The sequence below is a fragment of the Polyodon spathula genome, chromosome 1 (genome assembly GCF_017654505.1).
Source record: "Polyodon spathula isolate WHYD16114869_AA chromosome 1, ASM1765450v1, whole genome shotgun sequence".
In the NCBI taxonomy this organism is placed as follows: Eukaryota; Metazoa; Chordata; class Actinopteri; order Acipenseriformes; family Polyodontidae; genus Polyodon; species Polyodon spathula.
The window spans coordinates 30,677,870-30,699,027 of NC_054534.1; the positions used below are offsets into that span (position 1 = coordinate 30,677,870).

The 21,158-nt window shown below is 36.7% G+C and overlaps 2 protein-coding genes across 4 annotated transcripts in view; one reads left to right on the forward strand and one right to left on the reverse strand.

Annotated features, from left to right (window-relative positions):
* Positions 1-1,580, forward strand: part of LOC121317161 (serine/threonine-protein kinase NIM1-like) — a 30,699-nt gene extending 29,119 nt beyond the window's left edge. Inside the window, exon 4 of the mRNA XM_041252814.1 lies at positions 834-1,580. Coding sequence (XP_041108748.1) covers positions 834-1,580 — 747 coding nt within the window. The remainder of the gene's footprint in view (positions 1-833) is intronic.
* An 850-nt stretch (positions 1,581-2,430) lies between these two features.
* LOC121317171 (hydroxymethylglutaryl-CoA synthase, cytoplasmic-like) lies at positions 2,431-14,780 on the reverse strand. Of its 3 annotated transcripts, none has more exons than XM_041252824.1 (10): positions 14,625-14,780; positions 8,454-8,911; positions 8,119-8,244; positions 7,771-7,935; positions 7,312-7,480; positions 6,610-6,780; positions 5,789-5,895; positions 5,407-5,532; positions 4,720-4,874; positions 2,431-4,281 (listed from the first exon to the last, which is right to left on the reverse strand). In XM_041252824.1, exons 2-10 carry the CDS (start codon positions 8,899-8,901, stop codon positions 4,192-4,194), a joined length of 1,557 nt encoding a protein of 518 aa, XP_041108758.1. In that variant the 5' UTR covers positions 8,902-8,911; positions 14,625-14,780; the 3' UTR covers positions 2,431-4,191. The 3 variants fall into 3 exon arrangements, with proteins under 3 accessions (XP_041108758.1, XP_041108767.1, XP_041108776.1); XM_041252833.1 differs by lacking the exon at positions 14,625-14,780 and adding an exon at positions 10,461-10,683; XM_041252842.1 differs by lacking the exon at positions 14,625-14,780 and adding an exon at positions 10,298-10,408.
* Between the last annotated feature and the right edge of the window lie 6,378 nt (positions 14,781-21,158).

Consider the following 21,158-nt stretch of genomic DNA (forward strand, 5'->3'; position numbering starts at 1 on the left):
GTCAAAATTGAAAACTTACTTTTTTAGATTAGCTTTTTTAAACTGTGTTTCTCTTTAATTTCTGCACAAATGTGATCTATTTAGGGTTTCTTGTCTTTATATTCTTCTTTAAACTGAATTCTATAATGTATTGCATTTAGATTTTCTTCTGTTGTGTTCCGTATAGCTCTTTGATATACTTTTTGTATGAAAGGTGCAATGTGAATAAAGTATTGATTGCTTGATGTAGAGTATTAATGATACCCCATATATTCCAAAACTACTTTTTTCAACTATTATAAAAAATACGGCATACATGGAAAGGTTAATAATAATAAGAATTATCCTTCAACATTCTGTCTGCAGCTCATCTTTCTTCCAGCAGGTGTCACTTATCTCTTGGGGTTTTGTCAAATATTTGAAGTATGAGTTTAATTTTAATGAAAAATGATTGCATGTTTATATGTTCCTTAACAACAACCTGAACTCATGCCCACACAGACATCATTTAAAAATAAAATAAAACTCTGAATATAATTTAGATATATTATTTAACATAATGTAATCAAATAATCTACAAAATGATATTGCAAAGGTCAAGGAAGCCATAATAGTAGTACAGGATTTTGGAATGTCACATTTTTCAATTTGTGTCAGTTTCTCGTTAAGTATACTACAAAGCAGTATGTTAACATAACATTATTCAGCAGGTTTCACTCTACTTTAGGAAGCAATATGTGTTAATTCGATAGGGTGCTGGAAAATGTTGGGCCAAAGCTGTAGTTTACTCTTGCAAGCTCTGCATGCCTGTAGAATTAAAGCACTCAACCCAACCTTTTTTCCTGTATTTTCAGCATGATAACAGCATAATTCACAGAGACCTGAAAGCAGAGAATGTGTTTTATACCTGCAACATGTGCGTGAAGGTGGGAGACTTCGGCTTCAGTACCATCAGCAAGAAAGAAGAGACCCTCAACACGTTCTGTGGCTCTCCACCTTACGCAGCCCCTGAACTGTTCAGAGACGAGAACTACGTGGGCATCTTCGTGGATGTCTGGGCGCTGGGCATCCTGCTCTTCTTCATGGTGACTGGCACCATGCCTTTCAGAGCAGACACTGTAGCTAAGCTGAAGAAGTGCATTCTGGACGGCACTTATACCATCCCCCCTTATATCTTAGAGCCCTGCCAGAGACTGATTCGAGGCATCCTGCAGCCTGTGCCTGCCAACCGCTACACTATAGACCACATCATGACCAGCGAGTGGCTTCACTCGGTCCAGTTTCCCAAAGCTATGGAGCCTTTCAAACTGGACCCCATGTATCTGACTGAAACCTGTGACCTGAAGGCAGAGGAGGTGGAAGTTAAAGTGGCTTTGGAGAATCTGGGTATCACAGAGGAGCACATTAGGAACAACCAGGGGAAGGACTCGCGCAGCTCCATCACTGGAGTTTACCGCATCATCCTGCACCGTGTGCAGAAGAGACTGGCAAGCGACAGCGTGCCCATTATCACACAGCTGGAACTCAAAGACTCCAAGAAAGAGAGGCACAAGCCTAATCGAGAGATCAGATACACATCCAAACTCTGTTCAATTTTATAAATTGAGAAGATGTCATTGTCAATCATACAGATTTTGTACTGAAAATAGAATGTGTTTTTTTGTTGTTTTTTTTTACACAATGTTTGTATTACATTTTTGTAATGTTAAAATAATAAATTGTCTCGTAATTCAACTACAAATCTGAAGTCTTGACCCATCCATAGTCATCACTTTTGAGATGTTGTTTTATGAAAAAGCACCTAAGCCAGCGCCCACTACTACTGTCTGTCAGATCTGCTGTCTTACCATATACAGCAGGACATTACCACAAACCGGGAGCAATTGCTGACTGGGAGAAATCAGCAACATGGTAGAGATAGACTGTTGTTACGACACTCAGATCACATGGCTCAGTCATTTCACATTGGTTCAGTACATTGTAGTTCACATTTTTGATTTATTCACCCTTATTATGAAACCAGTTTTCATTTACCCTTTTTTCCCCCTTTAATATGCAAATGAGGAACAGTATTTGGATGAGTGAGTCATTAAAATAGTCTCCTTAAAAGGCTATTTATGTGAATAGTTTCGATTTTATTATGAGAATGAGCAAAATAAACTGTCAAGTTGTATCAACGGGGCTTAATACCTATAATGGCTGTTAACTAAAGAAAAGTTAGACATGTTACTTACCAGTTCTGCAATAATATCCATCTTTCCTATAAATGTATTTCTGTAAGCCAATTTTTTACCTTAGACACCCATCCTTAATTGTTCATAGCATATACGTATTTTATTATAACACATGATTGCATGGAATGTTCATGACATTAAGAGAACATCACCAATGTTAGGTTTCATGAGACAAAGGATTAAGACCAGAAAAGAAAAAAAAAACACACAAAACCTATTTGAAATGTATGTAGCATTTTTACTCTCACAAAGTATTCAAGTTCATATTTCAAGTTTCTCTAGTCAGCCTTATATACACTACATTCATATAATTAGAATTCATTTTTCTATATTAATTTATGCACTATTGACAAATTCAACAATAGTGATCAGACACTGATTCACTACACAATATTTAACCTGAAACAAAACAAATAAACATTAATAATACACATTAGTTTGCAACTTTAAAATTAAAAAAAAAAAAAACATGAATCTGTACATTATTGAGATTATTTTTGTTTACATTTCTTACATGCTTACAATAAGACCCATATTGAAACTTGAGCAAATTCTAATGCTGACAAAACATGCCTGACTGTCAACCCTCCTTAGAGTTACAGTGCATGTAAAAATGTTCTTGCTTTAAAACCAGATTGGTATAAATGTCAATTTGCACCGATCAATAATTTGAAGACTGAAGAGACAAACCCAAGGGAAAGCAAATAAACAGGATATTTGACTGGTTCATACACTGCTTTGAAATGTCACTACAAGCTTTGGAAATACAGTAGTGTCTTTTTATATTCCAAACAAACAGGGCTATCCAAACAGTGTACCAAAACACCAACACCAGTGTACCAGCTACAACACCATTTTGGTAAGTAAGGCCTTTGTAAAAGGTGTATATCACACTGCTTTGGTAGGAGTGAAATGGAAAAGCGTACTGATGCCTAAAGTATCCAATAATTGTTATATCACAGTTGCATAGCTGAATCAAGACCTTGTGTAGATAGAATCGGAATCTGCCTTTGCAAAAACTGACAGAAGTCATCAATACAGGGTAGCAGAGCATTGTTCTCACTACCTTATCGGATTAAATAGCCAGCCCAGTTAAATAACAAAAAGAAGCATGCATTTGGAGGGACTAAAGTGGTCTGCAGTTTGTACTTTTGAGTACAGCCCAAGAAAGGGCAGTGTACCTTTTCAAATAAATGTAATAAACAGTTACTTATAAGAAAAACACATTCCTATTATAGAATGAGCTGCAATTTGTCTTTATTTTACAATTGTACATCAACCAATCCCTTTCTCCTCAGGCTGGAACTCAAAATTATGCTGAATGGAAAAAGGCCACTCAGTTTTAGACCATCCCTTTTGAGCAAACCACTGAAGAATGTTCATTACCACATTATACAACTGATTCTATCTATCCATCAATAAATAACTTGGGCAGTTACACATGACTTTTCAGATTAGACATTTGCAAATGTAAAGTGGACTCTATGCAAACAGTACAAGAACAAAAAACTAAAACATGAGACCCTACAAAGCCCTCCGAGATGCTAGGCTAAAAAATATGCACAAACATTGCTGGTGCTTGTGGTGGTGGGACAATCTACTGTTTAGATTTTAACACAACTGGATAGCACAAAATGATATGCATGTGTACTATAGCAGCATTTGATAAAAAAACACAAAAAAACACAAACTGTTATACAAGTCTTTGAACACAGCCTGTACATGCGAATATGAGTATATTTTTACATAGCGTAACATCAGTTGTCCCATACCCTGATGAGCTCATGTGTTAAGTGTTCCAAAGTTTGTAGCAAAATCTCGGCATGGACAAGGCAGCACAAGATAATTCCTGCATATGCTGATTAAATAATAAATTGTTGTGCAGATGCTTAATTTAGCATAAGGGATTAAGGAAAGGGCTGTCTGTTTAGTATTTTCCCCCTTGTGAGCCATCAGTTCTTCACCTCACAGAGGTAACTCAGTGCTCTCCATTGCTAATGGCAATGGTTTCTGACCCATTAGTGGTGGAAGGAATCCTTGGAACTTTCTTAGCAGGACTGGGTATGTGCTGGTAAAGAGGAAACAGAAAAAAAAAATAACATACAAATAGATGATATAAAAAGGAAATACTGTTTTATAACATTTGATAAAACTTTGAGCACAGCAATGTAAAGTAAAGTAGTTTGGATAAAAGTCATGTCCTGCAATAGGACTGACTCTGAAGCACACTGGTACAGTCATTCATTGTACTCCTCTTTCATTAATATTTGCTATGCAATTAACAAAACGGTATATTGAGGTAACAGTAAGTTGCTTTAATGGTTTGTAATTACTCAAAATAACTGGTGGAACAGAAGTTTCAATGAAAACGTATAAGTGGAGTCTGCTACCCCTTGTGGATTTTACTTGAACAACGTGAGAATGTATTACTCAGCCCTGAAACTGAATATATCTGATTTTGTTGAAAAAAATATAACACAAATACAGAGCAACCTTTTCTTCATACCTCTGTAGCAGTGGACTGAACGAATCCAGCTTCCAGAGGTCCATTCTCATTCAGGGGCCGTCTCGCATACTGCCGCCGGTGCTTCTCATCCACTCGTGTTAGGAACCATGTTCCAGGGAACAAATCATCCACTGAGCCCTGAGGGATGTAGTTTGCTAATAAAGGCAAAAAGGGCAATGCAATGAATGTAATTGTATGGGAAACCCAAGAAAAACATTACACAATATTTATTTCTTGCGCTGGTAGTATCCCATTATGGCTTATTCTCATGTACTGGATATGCCATTTTGGAGGCTATGGTTAGAATCTGGGGCAGTTATTTGGAAGGTCCCTTAATAGGGTAATAAAGTGACCCCTAATTGAAAAGATCACATCTCTAACTTTGAATTCAGAATCAATTTACCAACTTAATGCAAGGAACAAAGTGCAGGTAGATGTTTAAAAATCTGAATATAACTATTACCAAGTTTACCTGAAAGGTTTTCCTAACATGAAGAATATTTTGTTAATTCTTTACATTTTGACTGTCTGGTCTTTTAGACTATATTTAAAATTAGAACCTTTGCATGAAAGAGAATAATAGGTAAACTAAAAATCACACATTACACTTCTGATTCTTGAACTTTATTTGGAAGGTACACCATGTCCAGTTTATAAGCTCTAAGAGGAATCAAGAAACAGCCATACCTAGGTGGTGAGTCTCTTGTCTAAGTTTCATATTCTCAGCAAAGAGCTCTGGTGCTACTCTCCTCCTTGAGTCAAGACGGGACTTGAGGTCACATAGGCTGGCAGTAAGCTTATCCAACAAGGAGCCTGAATAAAATATTTAAAAAATACTCTTTACTGATGTACTGGCCACACAAGGATAAAGAGTGTGGATAAGAGAAAACGTGTTTACACAGGTACATTGCAGAATTTAGACAGAATGTGAAAATGATGCACTTTACAGGACAGCAATCATGTGGTTGTTAGTGTGAGAGTCCTGTCATTTAGCACATAAGACCTGTTTTTCCTAAAATTATTACACAGAGGGGCAAAGCCGGCCATTAATAAAAACACACAAACTTACCAGGAGTAGCATCTTGTGTCACTCGAATAGAGTACAATGTGGCAGCAAAGCCAGACCCATAAGAGAAAATACCAATCCTCTCTCCTGCCAACTGCTGTGGGCTGTTCCTGAAGAAAACAAATCATTTAACTGTTTGCGGTCCTATGTCGGACCAGGTCCGACATTACAATTTTCCCTTTCTAGTCCGATGTCAGACCCTGTCCGACATCACCAAAAAGACATACAGCACAGGTCTCTAATTGTTTTTTCTCTGGAAAAAGCTGAAAAAACCTTTCAATGGCCGAGTGAGACCGATAGGAACCAAACGAAGCAGGAAAAAAAGGCTGCATCTGATAGCCCCATGCATCACAGAGATAACATGGCCATAAACAAAGGATATAGCTGCTGCTGCATTCAGCACTCAAAGAAATATCACAGACATTTGCAGAGATTTTTGAGATGTTACAGTAATAAAATAATGACTTGGATCACATTATTGAGGATTTTGGTGATAAAACGAATAATCAGGAGAGGATTTATTAGTATGCACGTCTATAAGAGGTATGTGAAAAGTACAGCAAACAAGGGGTGGGGCTAGGCTGAAGATACAGTACTGAGTGTCCTTTTGAGATTCAATGCCTTTTAAACCTGTTTTACTCTGAAATAAATAAATAAACAGCGCGTGTAATATAAACAGCACATGTGAAAATAAATTAGTCCTGATGCGCCTGACAAGCTGTGAATAAATGGACCAAATGGGTTAAAAATCACTATTAAACTAGATTTTTTAAGCATGCAATGTTTTTCAGAATGAATTTGGAATTTTCTGGGCATGTACTTACTGTGCAAGGACAGAGGCAAGGCAGCCATACACAGACGGTGTGTACATATTGCCATTCTGGTTTGAAACAAGCAGAGACGCCTTGGTTTTCTGGTTATACAGTTCTGCACTAGCCTTCATGAAGGCCTTTTCCACATCTCGATCGAAATAAGTGTCTTCTGGTTTCATATCCCTTAAAGATTTAGAAATGACTAATCATTCAATGGAAATGGGGTACTGAAAACCAGAGTATGTTTTTCAGTTTGAGGATTAGACATTAAGTACAAACAATAATACATCTGTATTGTACTTTTAATGTTCGCAACCAATCAGAAAACCCACCTGAGAAACCCTCAGATAATACACAAGTGACTCCAACATTTAGCCAACTACATGTGTACAACTCTTGTGGAAAATAATGTTATATTTAAGCCTTTCAGTGTACCCATACTGTATAAACGATTAAACAAAACATTAAACACTTGGCTAGCTGTTAAACATTCAAACTCTAAATGATTTAAACACCAGGCTGCTGTAATGATACACAATTAGTAATGCAGTAATAAACAGCTGGAGTTATTTTTTCTAGAACAGAGTACAGTATTTCCTCAATATGGCCTCTACCAAGATAATGGACAAAAATAACAGTGATACAAACTACAGTGCTTGGAATTAACATTTAGAATGATTTAAACACTGTCCTGAAAATCATACTTTGCCTAACCTAAAGGCTTCCAGGCCGCTGAAGATCCCACTCTCTGTGTTGGGGCTGGGGTGGTTGAGGAAGTCATTCAGCACTAGACGGGCCAGTGATTTCTGCACCAACTTGCAATAGGGTGAGTGAAAGATCATGAAACCGAAATCCTCCAGGCTGAAGCGCTTGTTACTGCCCTCTGAAAACAACGCACAGAGAAAACTGAGTTCAACAATCACCTAGAGAAGTGAAACTGAAATCATCCATAACATACTGTACAATGTCTTAATCCAGTCAAACTGTCTATTAATTTTGTTGCATCTCATAAAAGTATATACGCCTAGCCAACATATTTCACATTTTTTACCACTTAAAAAAATATGCATGAAAAGGACAAAATCTATAATATAAATGACACTGCTAGTATCCCGACAGATTTACATCTACAGTAACTACATTATGTAGTGCACAAAAGAAATTGGAACATACCTTTCTGCCATTGTGCATGGATTTTGTTGCGAAACACAGTATAACACCGGTCTAATGCACTGAGGTAACACTGAATGGACAACTTTCCATCAACAACTGGATATTCGGACACCATATCAGGCTTGTAGAAATCATAGGCATGCTGCATGTGTGTTCCGCGCAGCCCTACAGAACAGAAACAGTACATATTCAGTAACATGGTATTTATATTTAAGCATTTGGATTTGCAATGTAACTATTTTTATGGCTTTTATGTGTCACCATTCTAACGCATCCATGATAATATAGATAATGTAATACTCCTATTGTTTTTTATTAGTAAAACATGCATCTTAAACAATTACTTACCTCTGTCAAAAACTAAAGGAGCATTGGGACCAACAAGCATGGCTACAGCACCAGCACCCCCTGTTGGCCTAGCACTTCCAGTAGCGTAGACAGCAATGTCTCCTGCAACAACTAGTGCATACCGTCCTAGATGAAATTAAAAAAAAAAAAGAAAACAAGCAAGAGATAAAATCTGATTGAAAAACTAATTGTGAACTCATGGCAAAGAATAACACATTAACTTACAGCTTACTACTGGAGATAAAAATGCAAAGAAATTGAATTATTTGATAAATTAAGTGAGTTAGTGAACATATCAACCCCTCACAAACTATGAAGTGATGTCAATTTCTTACCATCCCAGGAGCTGGACTCTACCCAGTTGACTGCGTTGAAGAGAGCTGCTGTTCCCCCATAGCAGGCGTTGGTCGTGTCAATGCCTTCCACATCTGTGTTGCCTGACTCCTCAAACAGCTGCATGAGGACTGTCTTCACAGACTTGGACTTGTCAATGATGGTCTCAGTGCCCACCTCCAGCCTCCCTATGCTTTCGTAGGACAGGCAGTTCCTCTCCATTAGCCTCTGGACCACGGTCAGGCACAGTGAGTTGATGTCTTCTCGGTCTGAACAGAAGCCCATCTTGGCCTGGCCTAGACCGATGGTGTACTTGCCTGCATCTACACCGTCGAACTGCTCCAGCTCTGCCTGGTCAACGTACTGGGAGGGAAAGTATATCTCCATGGCTACGATGCCCACATCTTTGGGCCAGCTGGCTTCCCCGTTAGCTGGGACGGATCCAGGCATCTTGGCAGGGCTGCGGTGGCGACATGGAATTTGCTTCAGTCACTTTTTATTTAACTCACAAATATTTTGTTTCCCTTTGCTTTACTTTTATTTAACTTAAAACTGTGTTGCACTCATAGAAACCCACACACTGAGAAATAAATATTTGGTGACCAATTCTAAAACTATTTATTAATATTTTTTTTTAATAAAATAAATAAATAAATAAATAAAATGTCTTAGTTTTTTTTTTTTTTTTTTTTTTTTTTTTTTTTTGTTTGATGAAACATCCAATTTCCAACTTGTTTACAATACAAAGTTTCAGGTTTGGACAGTTTTCTGAAAATGTTGCCAAGTGGTAGAATATAAGAAATATAATCCCCCACAGTATATTCAATTTCCTGTTAATGCAAATGTATTTATATTATTTCACAAACAAGTGAAATTTTAAAATAATAAAAAAAAAAATATATGTTTTTAAGAATGAGGTTTTAAAATAAATCAGATGTCTAAGAAAATGTAACCTTTAGACAATTTGGGTTTTATATGTATAGCACTTTATTCAAGTATGCCTTATAGTAATAAACATGCAGCAACAGTGAAAACGTTTGTTTGAATAGACTACTGACTTCTCTTGGGGTAAATCAATGGTAACTGCGTTTCCAAGGAGATTAGTAGTATGTAATGTTACGCTAGTAAAATGTACTGCACAGTGAGCCATACAAGCACACTGACCACCTCATCCACGGCACTACCGTATTTAAATGACAGCGTTTTATTACTGTAACCCCATGGATGTTAAATAATTTCAACTGAGATTATCTACTAAACCCAGCTCGTTGAACTATCCCTATTAAAAGATAACCAGCCAGAAACGTTCCCGTGTTGTATTTTTCAGAAATCCACCTCACATTAGTCCAAAGTTGAAGTTCCACTTCAGCCATGAACTTAGTAGAACACACCCTTTGCTTTTGGGTATCAAATTTGGATACAGGTACACAAAAACATAGTAACAACAAGGCCGAAGTCCAACGTTTTGTTTCAAGCGCAAATATCCTTACTGGTACCTATTTCACAACGTTAGATACAAACTTTAGAGGTTAATATAATGACCTTTTACCTACATGTGACAACTATAGTGAACGACTTTGTTAGTGTAAGTATGTATCCCAATTATTTACGCGTCTTTCAGCCAATGTCACCTAATTTTATCAGGCAATAGTAATCTTATCTCGTGTTGGACGAACAAAAACACCAAGTAAATGAACAACACAATTTATTCTGCTTAATGTATTTGTTGATTTTATAAACAAAACGTTGCTATAGGTCCTAAACCGTTATTTCTTGAAATGTAAACATGCAAACCAGACAACCGCAACAAAATGACCGCACACAGGCACGGTACAGCGTACAGTACCTTTTTGTCCGACCTTCTCGCCAGGCACAATGAAGGTTACGTCATTGGATTACATTCTTTTTTTGTTCAAAATGTTGGATTGCATTACTTATTTTAAAAGTAGTGTAAAAACCATGTCCATTATTTAATTACATTAAACGTTTTTTGTTGTAGTTAAATTTACCTGCCAGCCGTATACGTCGCTCCCTACTGCCCTTAGAAATTCAACACACAACAAAAAGAAGATATTCCGGACTGTCAATGTCCGTGACTCCGGGGGAAACATGTTCAAGGACGGACCAATTTCCGTTCTGGGCCAGTTAAATATTGTTTACATCAACGTTATTTTTTTTCTTTTCTATCTATATTAATCCGATAGGATAACCTGACAATTAATTACTATAAACTGTTTGATTTGCATTTTCCGGTAAGAATGACATACTGTTCCTCATTTTTAAATACCAAGGTATACGGTACAGATAAATGTGCAACTAAAAATATATAATATATTGAAACACAGATATCTGTGTATACAGCAGGGTATTATTATGTACCTCTCCTTTGCAATATATAATTTGCATTCATACTAACAAGTGACAGTCTAAACCTACAAACAATACGGTTACTTTATATAGAATATACTTATGTGACTCAAAATCACCCAGCTGAAGTTATTCGATATTCGGATGTGACTGAAACCTTAGACGTATTCATTATTTAGTGTTAATTGTTTAACTGATTATTTGGGATAAGAGCGCTTTCTGAAGCAACATGTATATAAAATATATAAATTATGTTGCTATAGGTTTTATTTTTTATTGTGTCTGAATCCTAAAATTCTGATGCAAAACTTTTGACCACAGCTGTATAGCTTTCCTTATTTTCCATATTAAAAAAAATCCAAGAGAGAGGTATATATATATATAACTCTCTCTATATATATATATATATATATATATATATATATATATATATATATATATATAATATTATATAGTATTATAGTCCCGGAAGTTACTACTCTCGATGTAGTTAGCTGTGCATTCACAAAGCCCCACTAGTACGAGGCTACTGTTTTTATAGTTGTTAGCTGTACATTTTCCTCAGTCCATTGTGCTCCCCCTTTCTAAGTCGACAGACACACTCCCAAAAATATATAAAAACAACTGTATCGATACTGCGCAAACAGAGAAACAATAATATTGTTTTCGTTATTTATCGCCTTGCTATAGCTATATAAAACTCCAAACACAGAATATTGTATGTATAACATACATTTAATTTCCAAAGTTTTGGTTTTAAGATAGTTTAGGTTGAGGGGGCCGAACGCTACTAATTTGTTACTAGTTTGTTTACTATTTTGTTTTATTTTTTTCATAGATTGTGTGAACGACTGAAGTTGTGAATTAAATTACTAAAACATGCACTTAAATGTCAGTTGCAAAGTTGTCTGTGTGAAAAACTAATATATTACAAAGCCTGTTGAAAATGCACATGTTCTTCTAGTCTAGAAATATACTATATTGGTGTTGGATCAATGATTTTCTGTTGTCAAAATAAATACTAATTACCACATCTTGTGCTCCGAGTTTCAGACAAGTGTTATTTTAAAATGTATATCCATGCTGTACAATAATTAGATATCTACTGTAATAAACACATATCAAATAAAACCCTTTTTGGTATGTTGACAACATGGGATGTTGTTATGCAGTAAAAGAAGACCAGGACACCAGTCATGAGACCCCTGCTCTTTTTTTACGATATTTTGCAACTAAAAAGTGAAGGCACAACCTAACTCAAACATTAATATATCCGATCTTAAAATAGTCCCTATATTGTTAAGAAAACAAACAGGATCCTAATTTGCACAATGTTTAATGCTTTTCACTTACCCAACATTTTTGAGAATAAGTAATAAGAAAGGCATTTTAATACCATTATTTTGTAAAAAATAGAAACTGTTCCGGGGACAAGGGTAATACATTTGATTTCAATTTTCCCTGTAGAGTCTGTACTTTCATGTGGCAGCAGTGGTTAAGTGACACAGCAGCTGGTTTGTATAAGAAAGGAATTTGAGTATCATTATTTGATGAAAACAAATGCCTTTTTAGTGAAGGGAGCAACAGCAGTAAAAGTGTGTGGGGGGTGGGGGCGGTTGGCGGGGGGCGATTATATATATATATATATATATATATATATATATATATATATATATATATATATATATATATATATATATACATACAGACACACACACACACATGTTGTGTCAGAAAGCGCTCTTATCCCAAATAATCAGTTAATAAACACTAAAAAATACATACGTCTGACTTCAGGTTTCAGTCACATCCGAATATCGAATAAGTGTCAAATAACTTCAGCTGGGTCTCAAAATCTCGACTTATTCGACCCTGTTCTTAAAATGCAAAAAGGGGTGAACTGTATTTGCATTATGTATAAGCCGGTTGTAGGCCTTTCATTCTTCACTGAAATGAATTGCTTAAGATCCCAGACCAGTTTGTCTCCTGTGTCAACACAACCCTTAACTCCTTCAGCAGAAACTAACACTTCAGAAAGATTACCCAAGGTTGATTGATTAAGTAGTGAGGGTGTCTTAAATAAAAACAGGAATATATTAGGTTCTGCCTGGTCTGCTGTTTTGGGTTGAGTTTGCTGTGGTATAGAGCAGTCCGCAGTTTTGAGTGGAATTCTCTCTCATAGATCTGCATGTAGGTGTCCAGTGCTGAAGGAGTGGAAATGAGACCATGACCTCTACTGTTTACACTGAATGGGAATGAAGCAGCATCAGCAGTATTAGAAAGAAGCAAAAGGTGAATGGTATGGAGGTTTTATACATTTATTACATCACTCAGGGTTTATCAGGAGCATCTAGTACATACCTTTAGTGCTGCACCTGAATACTGTGCAATAAAATAATCCAGGTACACACTATTTTCGATTTTTAAACAAAACACTAGAGTGGAAATTAGTCCTGTTTTTGTGTCAAATGTTCTACACACTTTTCACCAAAAAAAAAAACCTACAGATTTATATCTTTAGGGTTTTTTTTTTAAATATCTATTTCTGTAAGGCTGATTTATAAAACAGAGACTAAGGTGAAACTTTTGAAATAGAATAGCATCCATTTAGATGTACAAGACAATACACATTATAGCGTTAAAATTAACCAACCAACCAATAGTATATGATAGTAAAACAAATATTACGCAATAGGTTTAGAATAAGCAGGAGTTTTAAGCACTAGTGACAGTGCCTAGACGGTAGACCTGAGGTCAAACATAACATAGTCGCCTTGGATAAAAACATCTGCTAAATGACTAATTAATAATAATAATAATAATAATAATAATAATAATAATAATAATAATAATAATAATAATAATAATAATAATCACAAGAGGGAAATACTTGAATTCACAGCCTCATTGAGAAAATATCCAGTCCTAAACCAGTAACATTGTTTGGCTAAATAAAACCAACCTTAAAAAAAAGCTAAATGCTACTTTTATTTGGGCTTCCAGATCTTTAAAATAGATATAATTCCTTGTTTAATAAATATAATATAATTCAGAAAGATAATACAAATATAAAAACATTTTGTTTTAATAATAAAACAAGTCAGTAGAGGTTCATCACAATCAGACATCTATGTGGCAATCAATCACTGGATTTCAGCACACATGAACTGAGTAGGGTTATCTTAATTTTTAATGACATGCTGGTTTTGGGGTGAAAATGACTTCAATACATCCGTGACTTGACTTCTGGTCCGACACTGTTTACAGAAACTTGACGTGGTTTAAGATGCAGCTAACGACGTCTGGAATGTAGTCCATCTGTTACACCTTAAAAATCAGACAGCCGATAAAAGATGCCCTTAATCTAGACACTGTAACGAGCCAGGTGCAAACAACAAACCAACCCACCTTCTCTCTTACATCTGCATTGTACTTCAGTTTTAATGTCAAGATTTCCCTATGCTATCATTTTTATTATTATTTTTTTTTTGTTGATATTGTCCCATGAAAGTATACCTGAATATCTGAAATGTACTATGATGTTCATAATATTTCTTAAACATCTTAATTGCACTTTTGTTTAATTAAAAACAGTACCACCACTTATTTAATGAGATACAGTAGTGTCTAACATGTAGTAGGACTACGATAAAAAGCTAACAGTACTCCTAGACCCTCACTCAGTGTTACACATGGTCTGGGTTTATGAATATTGTACACACCTTAAATATATATCAGAAAGAAAACACTTGTGATATATAGCAAATCAAAATACTCTGTAGCGAGTAAATGAAAACTGTACTCACCGTGGTGATATTGGGTTTAACGGTATTTGAAATAAAAATGACAGCTCACTCCACGGTTCGGTTTGGTGACAAGGTTTCCTCCAAGCAGATCATCGAGTATATCTCTGAGGCGCTGTATTTCAGGACAACACCCATTCCCGGGAATGTATAGCAAAACATCCAATCACGCTGACGAGTTTGCGCTCTGCAGGTTCATTCGACCCTCCCCATTTGAAAATTTAACCAAGGACAGTTCTGGGAGGCGTGCCTTAGTGTAGGACAACTCTGAATGGCTGAATGGTGTGAGTAAGTGACGGTATATGGTGAGAGTGGTGAAGCCAATCAGAAAGGACGTTCGATTCCTCGTGATGTAGTGAGAGACTTTCTCGCTCGAATCCGTGAAGAAGCTGTAGATGGTTTCCGTGGCAACGAGAACGATGACGATGAGGTGCATCATTTCAGAGCATCTTTGATACACCTATGGCTTTGAACTTGGCAGGTGTTGAACTACACCTGCAGTATATAAAACAGGGGCAATTACAAGAGAACACATTTGGGTGGAGTGTTATCCCATTACAATGTATGCTTACTGTGCATTATGCAATTTATAAACATGTTAACATGGGGTAGTGTATAAACATATGGTGTTCTTTTTATTGTGTTTTGAAAAGTGAATTATTCTGGTCTGTTCATTTTGTTCCTAAAACGCTCAAAGGGACATATTATTTGAATTATGTGGCAAAGGGTTAAAAAATGAATTGGATGTACATGTTATACAAATAAATAATTTTCAACTGAAAGGTGTGGGTTTACCAAGTAAATATGATAACACTTTTCGATAGTCATACACTGTTTTCTCCAGCATTTCTGCATTCCTCCCAACAAGGCATACCACATTGTTTGACTGTATAGACCTAGAGCGTTATGTACTTCTATTACTGTGAAGGTTATTATGGAATATCCAGGACTAGATTGGATCTTTGTTAAAAATTATATTTGATATCTTCCATAACAAAATAATCGATAATTAACAAAGTGCTTGAATTGTTTAAAACTTAAATCCATTATGCCCAGTAGTTGTGCAGTAGTTGTTTAAAAGGATCAAACACATTATTACACTTCAGATGACCCAATATGATCAATAATAAATAACTGCAGTGCATCAAAACACCAGTAACATAGGACATTGACAGCAGTGGTAAATCAGTGTGTCTCTGTAGACTGGGCATCCTTTTATTTACATGTTCTGAAACTAGATATTCTGTTAAAACTGAAGTGCAACATCAAGTCACAAAGTCAAAAAATATTTATGTGTATGCATGATGTAATGTCTCATTCAGCCTTCTTAATCTGGGTATACACATATGGGGCCAGGGGTTAACAATTGGGCATGTTCACACAAGCAGCCAGGCAGAGATGATGACTTTCCCTGAAATTTAACCAGAACTAAGATCTGTTGTCTTGTCAAATACAAACTGCAAACCAATACAGGTATTGTAGGGCAAGCTGTGGAGAGCTATATAGTTTCTGAACTTGTCAGTCTACCCGAGGACGTGAGCGCCGCTTACTGTTTATAGACTAGTCGGGTTTTCAGAAAAGACAACTTTAAGAGGCATTTCTTGTTAAAAGTTGGTAACAGACCTTTCTAAGACAATTTGGGTGTGCTGAATCTAAATTTGATTGTTACCACACTGTATTTTAACCCTTTAACCCCCAAAATTACTAATCAAAATGTCCGCCAACATTTTCGTTACACTAATTAGATATTACAGCATAAACTTTTGTAAAAGGTTGGTATCAACTGTTTTTAACATAACCGGGACCTGCTGAGTCCAAACTTTATTGTTACTAAGCTTTATTTGAACCCTTTCACCCTCAAAATTGCAAACAAAATAGCCACCAACATTTTCGTCATACATGTTATGTATGTATTACAATAGCCTTTTTGGTTAAAGGTCAATAACAACTGTTTTTTAACATAAAAGGGACCTGCTGAGACCTGGACATGGTTCTTGATATGCATAACATGCTTAAAAATACAGTATTATAACAGAAAAACTCATTTGTGTCCATCTTACTGCAAGAGAAAACAAAGTTATGCGAGCATAACAAAAGCCCTTTAAACCAAAATCAGAGCTTAGTACAATGTTTAAACAAGTATTTGACAACACTTCAGTAACTCACTATTAAATGGCAGGTACATTGACACACCCTTGTTTGAGTTCTCTACATTTGCAAGCGGAAGAGCAGCTATGCTTCACTTGCATCTCTGACTCCTGTGCTAACGCCAGAGGAACAGGCATTTACTTGAGCTTCATAACGTGTTGCAAATGAACAGTCCTGCCAGCTTCATATGCTGTAATAAGTCGATGGAGAATGTTTCTATCTGCCTTGATGATTGTGGACTTTCCTTTGACCTAATTCCCTACTTCATAGGGTTTGGAGAATGTTAGAGCTTTGTTTTTTGGCAGTGGATCATAAAAGTGCATGTGGCCAGGCTCCTCCTCTTTTGACACAAGCCTTTTCTCAACAAAGCTTTTTAGCTGCTTTTGGCCTAATATTTTTGCATTCAGCAGAGCATCTTGGATTGCTTCAGTAGCTAGATCTTTAGTCATAATACTTTGCAATGAAAGAAGGGGCTGTTCCCAAGAGAAAACTTTAAATCTGAGAAAGGTTCTTACGAGTGAATTCTCATCATCATTATCACATTGTCTTCTTGCCTTTCCTGACTCATTGTGAGCAAGTTGATCATCCATGCCAACATGAAATTTTTTTCTGGTGTCTGCTGCAATATGGGCTCTTAGGTTTTAAGACAAGGCCCACCTGCTAAGAGCTGAGTGTGTCCTAGTGATGCCTACAATTCAACCTCCTTTCTTTCCAATGCCATTAAGCCACTCTTGACTTTGATCTGGGTTAACTTGATAACATTTTTTATTAGATCTCTTTACAACAAAGTTTCCTTGCTAAAACTCTTGAAGCACTGCAGCTGGTAGTTGATGTATTTCAGCTATGTATATTGCACCCCACCTTGCGTAGTTAGTGTGATCATATCTCATGAAGAAAGGCAACATGAATTTGAAGGTGTCAAGATGCAGCTCCCAAATGCTTTCTCGCTGGGATCAGGTAAACATGAACAGTAAGGCCACCATTTCCATATATTTCCACCAAAATTGAAAGTTCACACTGCCTTCGGGTTGGAATATCACAAATGCAGAGATCTGATTTTGAAATCTTTGTGAAATAAAAAGAGCCACAATCTCATCATAAGAATCTGACTGATCAGCTTGGACAATTTGTCTTTGCATTCTTGGTCATGTTTAGCTATATGCTCCATGAAATATGGAAGAAGGATGTGCCACAATGCTTGAAAAGACAGCTTGTGGGCTCACATAGCTCTGGCATATGACTTGCCATTCATAGCTTGCTCTGTTGAGTTTTGTCCTCACACTCCACTCACAATTCAGGCATCTGCCAGACCTGAAGCCTGCATATTCTGACTGATTACTTTTTTAAAGTCCATTGAGATATGGAGGCCTCCTAAACGTGGAATAAGCTATTGTCTGTAATCTGGAATGGCCCACTTAAGATCCATCATCTTACAATAGAGAGCTTCATCAACAGTTAGAACAACATACGGTTGACCATGAACTGTTGACACATGTTTACATCTTTTTACAACAGTATTGAGGGTATCTAGCTCATGAGCAGGGGCTTGAATGATTGGCATGTATCCTATTGTTGTAATTTCTGGTTCTGTGGTCTTGTGTATTTGGTTGAAATGTATCCATCCACCTCTTGGGTTGTCATTTTTCAGTTTAATGATAATGGTCATATCAACAGCTTTTCCCTGCACTGCAGTGTTGCAGTTTCCCTTGTACAATTTTTTTGCTAACAGGATCAATAAATACTGGTTTGGTTTTAATGTCTCCTACATAGGTTGGTATGATGGAGTCCATTGCAACAGGAACAATAAGTGTTCTGTTCTTTGATGGCTGTAGATCATTCAAGGTAAGGTCATATGCTGGTCCTCATTGCCAAGCAGCAACTTGAGTTATATACCGTCACTTACTTCCAGAGAAGCATCATTGATGTCAATATTGTCTGCTGTATAATGAACAAACTTACAAGGGATCAGGTTTGGGGGAATAACAAAAACACTTTCAGCATTCTTATTTTGAAGGGTTTTCTCTGCTAGAGCTGTGTCTACCATGCAGTGGCCAGCTTTATGAAACAGTTGAACAAGCTCTTTTGATCTTGTTGCTTGATAGCATGCCACATTTTATATCATATACAAGGTCTTGGGCTACACTTAGAACCTTACTCTTTAGTGATTCTTGCTCTTCAGGGTTTTCATCATCAGCAACGTCCTCAAGAACTGATTGGCCATCATATAACAAGTGGAGGAACATGTTCAGCCAACTGCATCATCTTCACTCACATTGAAACCTTTATGACCAGGATGTGCTAAAATAGCTCCCCAAATGTTTTTGTGCCACATGTACCATTGAAAGAAAGATGTCCTCGTGAGGATGGTAAATGGGGATCGACATCTCATCATCCTGTGATGAATCTGTTAAATGTGAGATAGGTACATAGTTATACTTGGATAAAACTAAGAGTGTTTGCCTTTCTCTAGGAGACCGATCAGACAAGGACATGAACTGAAATAAATGCCCAACTTGAGTTTGGAGCTTTTTTTTTAATGATGATTGACGACTGATATATGAGGCAGGGATTTCAATGCCAGCTTCCTCTGCCAGATTACAGTAGTGATTCCAAAGTTCAGATAGCTCCAAAACATTGCCCTGGTTGGCTAAATCACCACTATTAGAACTGTTTACACTACTTCTACTGTCTTCAGTAACAGGGTCAATAAATACTTTTAAAGACAGGCATAAAGGGTGGCGGTGTTTAGATCCAATCTTTACATGTTTAAAACAGACCCCCCCCCCCCCCCCCAATGAATTATTATTTTAATTAACAACTCCCACTCTTACATGCATAGTTTTAGTTTTATTATTTTTTATTTCCGTTTAATTTGTGCACAAAAATGTCACGTTATTATTAAATTAAGAGGAAACATAAGAAATACAATACAATCTGTTGCTGTACCCAAATCCTTTCATGTTTTCTTGTCACTGGATGTGAATGCAGCTGATGATGTTTACAGGTGGTTCATGTCCAGTGTTGTGCCACAGGTTGCATAAGATTAAAACCCAGGATTTTTTTTTTTTTTGCACACCAGCATTCCAGGACCCCAACCTAAAAACCCACATGATCTAGACAACATCAGGACATGTGGCAACCAGCTAACAGATGCAATTCACTATATGGGGCACATTGGTCATTGTAAAGTACTTCAACATACATGACTGCTGAAATAATGCATGGGTGTAAAGCTGGTTTAATATTCTGAGTCAAAAAATAATGTACATGCTGTCTGAAATGATTTGTCTTTGTATATTTCTAACAACGCTACATGCGGTTCAACAACACTGTAGTGTTTCTTAACCCCCTTCTCATGAGGCATCTTTTCTTTTAGATAACACTCTCTCTTTACACAATACAGAGTTTTGCAGCTCAGACTTCCAGAGAGTCTGCTTTCAGTGAGAGTTATCCTGTTGTTGTTCATTGCAGGTCAGACCTTTGCAGAGAAAGAAAGCTGTTTGGTTTGGTTTGCGCCCCAGGAACGTTTTAAGCATATCCATGCCATCCACTGATCCGCCTCTCTTCAGGATTACATTCCTGTATTCCATGCCAACCTGTTGAAACAAACAAAGAATACCAATAGTCCTGACTACCATTTGTAAACCAGCAACATTTATATTAAACCAGAGAGTATGCAACCCCTAATCAGTGCACTGCTATCGAGAGGGTTTGTTCCTCTCTCTTCCTGTAGACAACCAATTTGTCCATTAAGAGATGCTGGGAGTGGGGGATATGTCATAAATTTGATCTGACCATCATATTGTGAGAGATTCATTCTGTGTATTTTTTTAGCATAAGTTGTGGTTAAGTTTTTAATGAGTGCTGGACCAAGCAGCAAGAAAAGGAAACCTACCACTTTCACAATGAGTGGGAGGAAGATTATTTTTTCACCACAACAAATTCAAAATGTGTGTGTCTGATCTGCCATTCAAGCGTAGCTCTTGCTAAGAAGGGAAATGTTGAGAGGCATTTCAAAACTATTCATGAGAAATAGGAAAGCGACTTTCCAGCTAAAAGTGAACTATGAAAGAGAAAAGTGAAAGAATTGAAGTCTCAGCTAGCTGCACAACAATCGATCTTTACAAGGCCCAGCTCAAAATCAAAGGCAGCCATGATTGCATCATTCCAGGTGAGTCGCATACTAGCAAAGCACAAGAAACCGTTCCAGGATGGAGAAATGGTAAAAGAGGCCTTTTTAGAGGCAGCAGAATCACTGTTTGATGATTTCAAAAATAAACTGGAAATCATTTCCGCTATTAAGGATGTTCAGCTATCCAGAAATACTGTTACACGGCGCTGTGAAGTGATGGATAAGGATTTGGGGGAGCATCTTAAAAAAGACTTAAA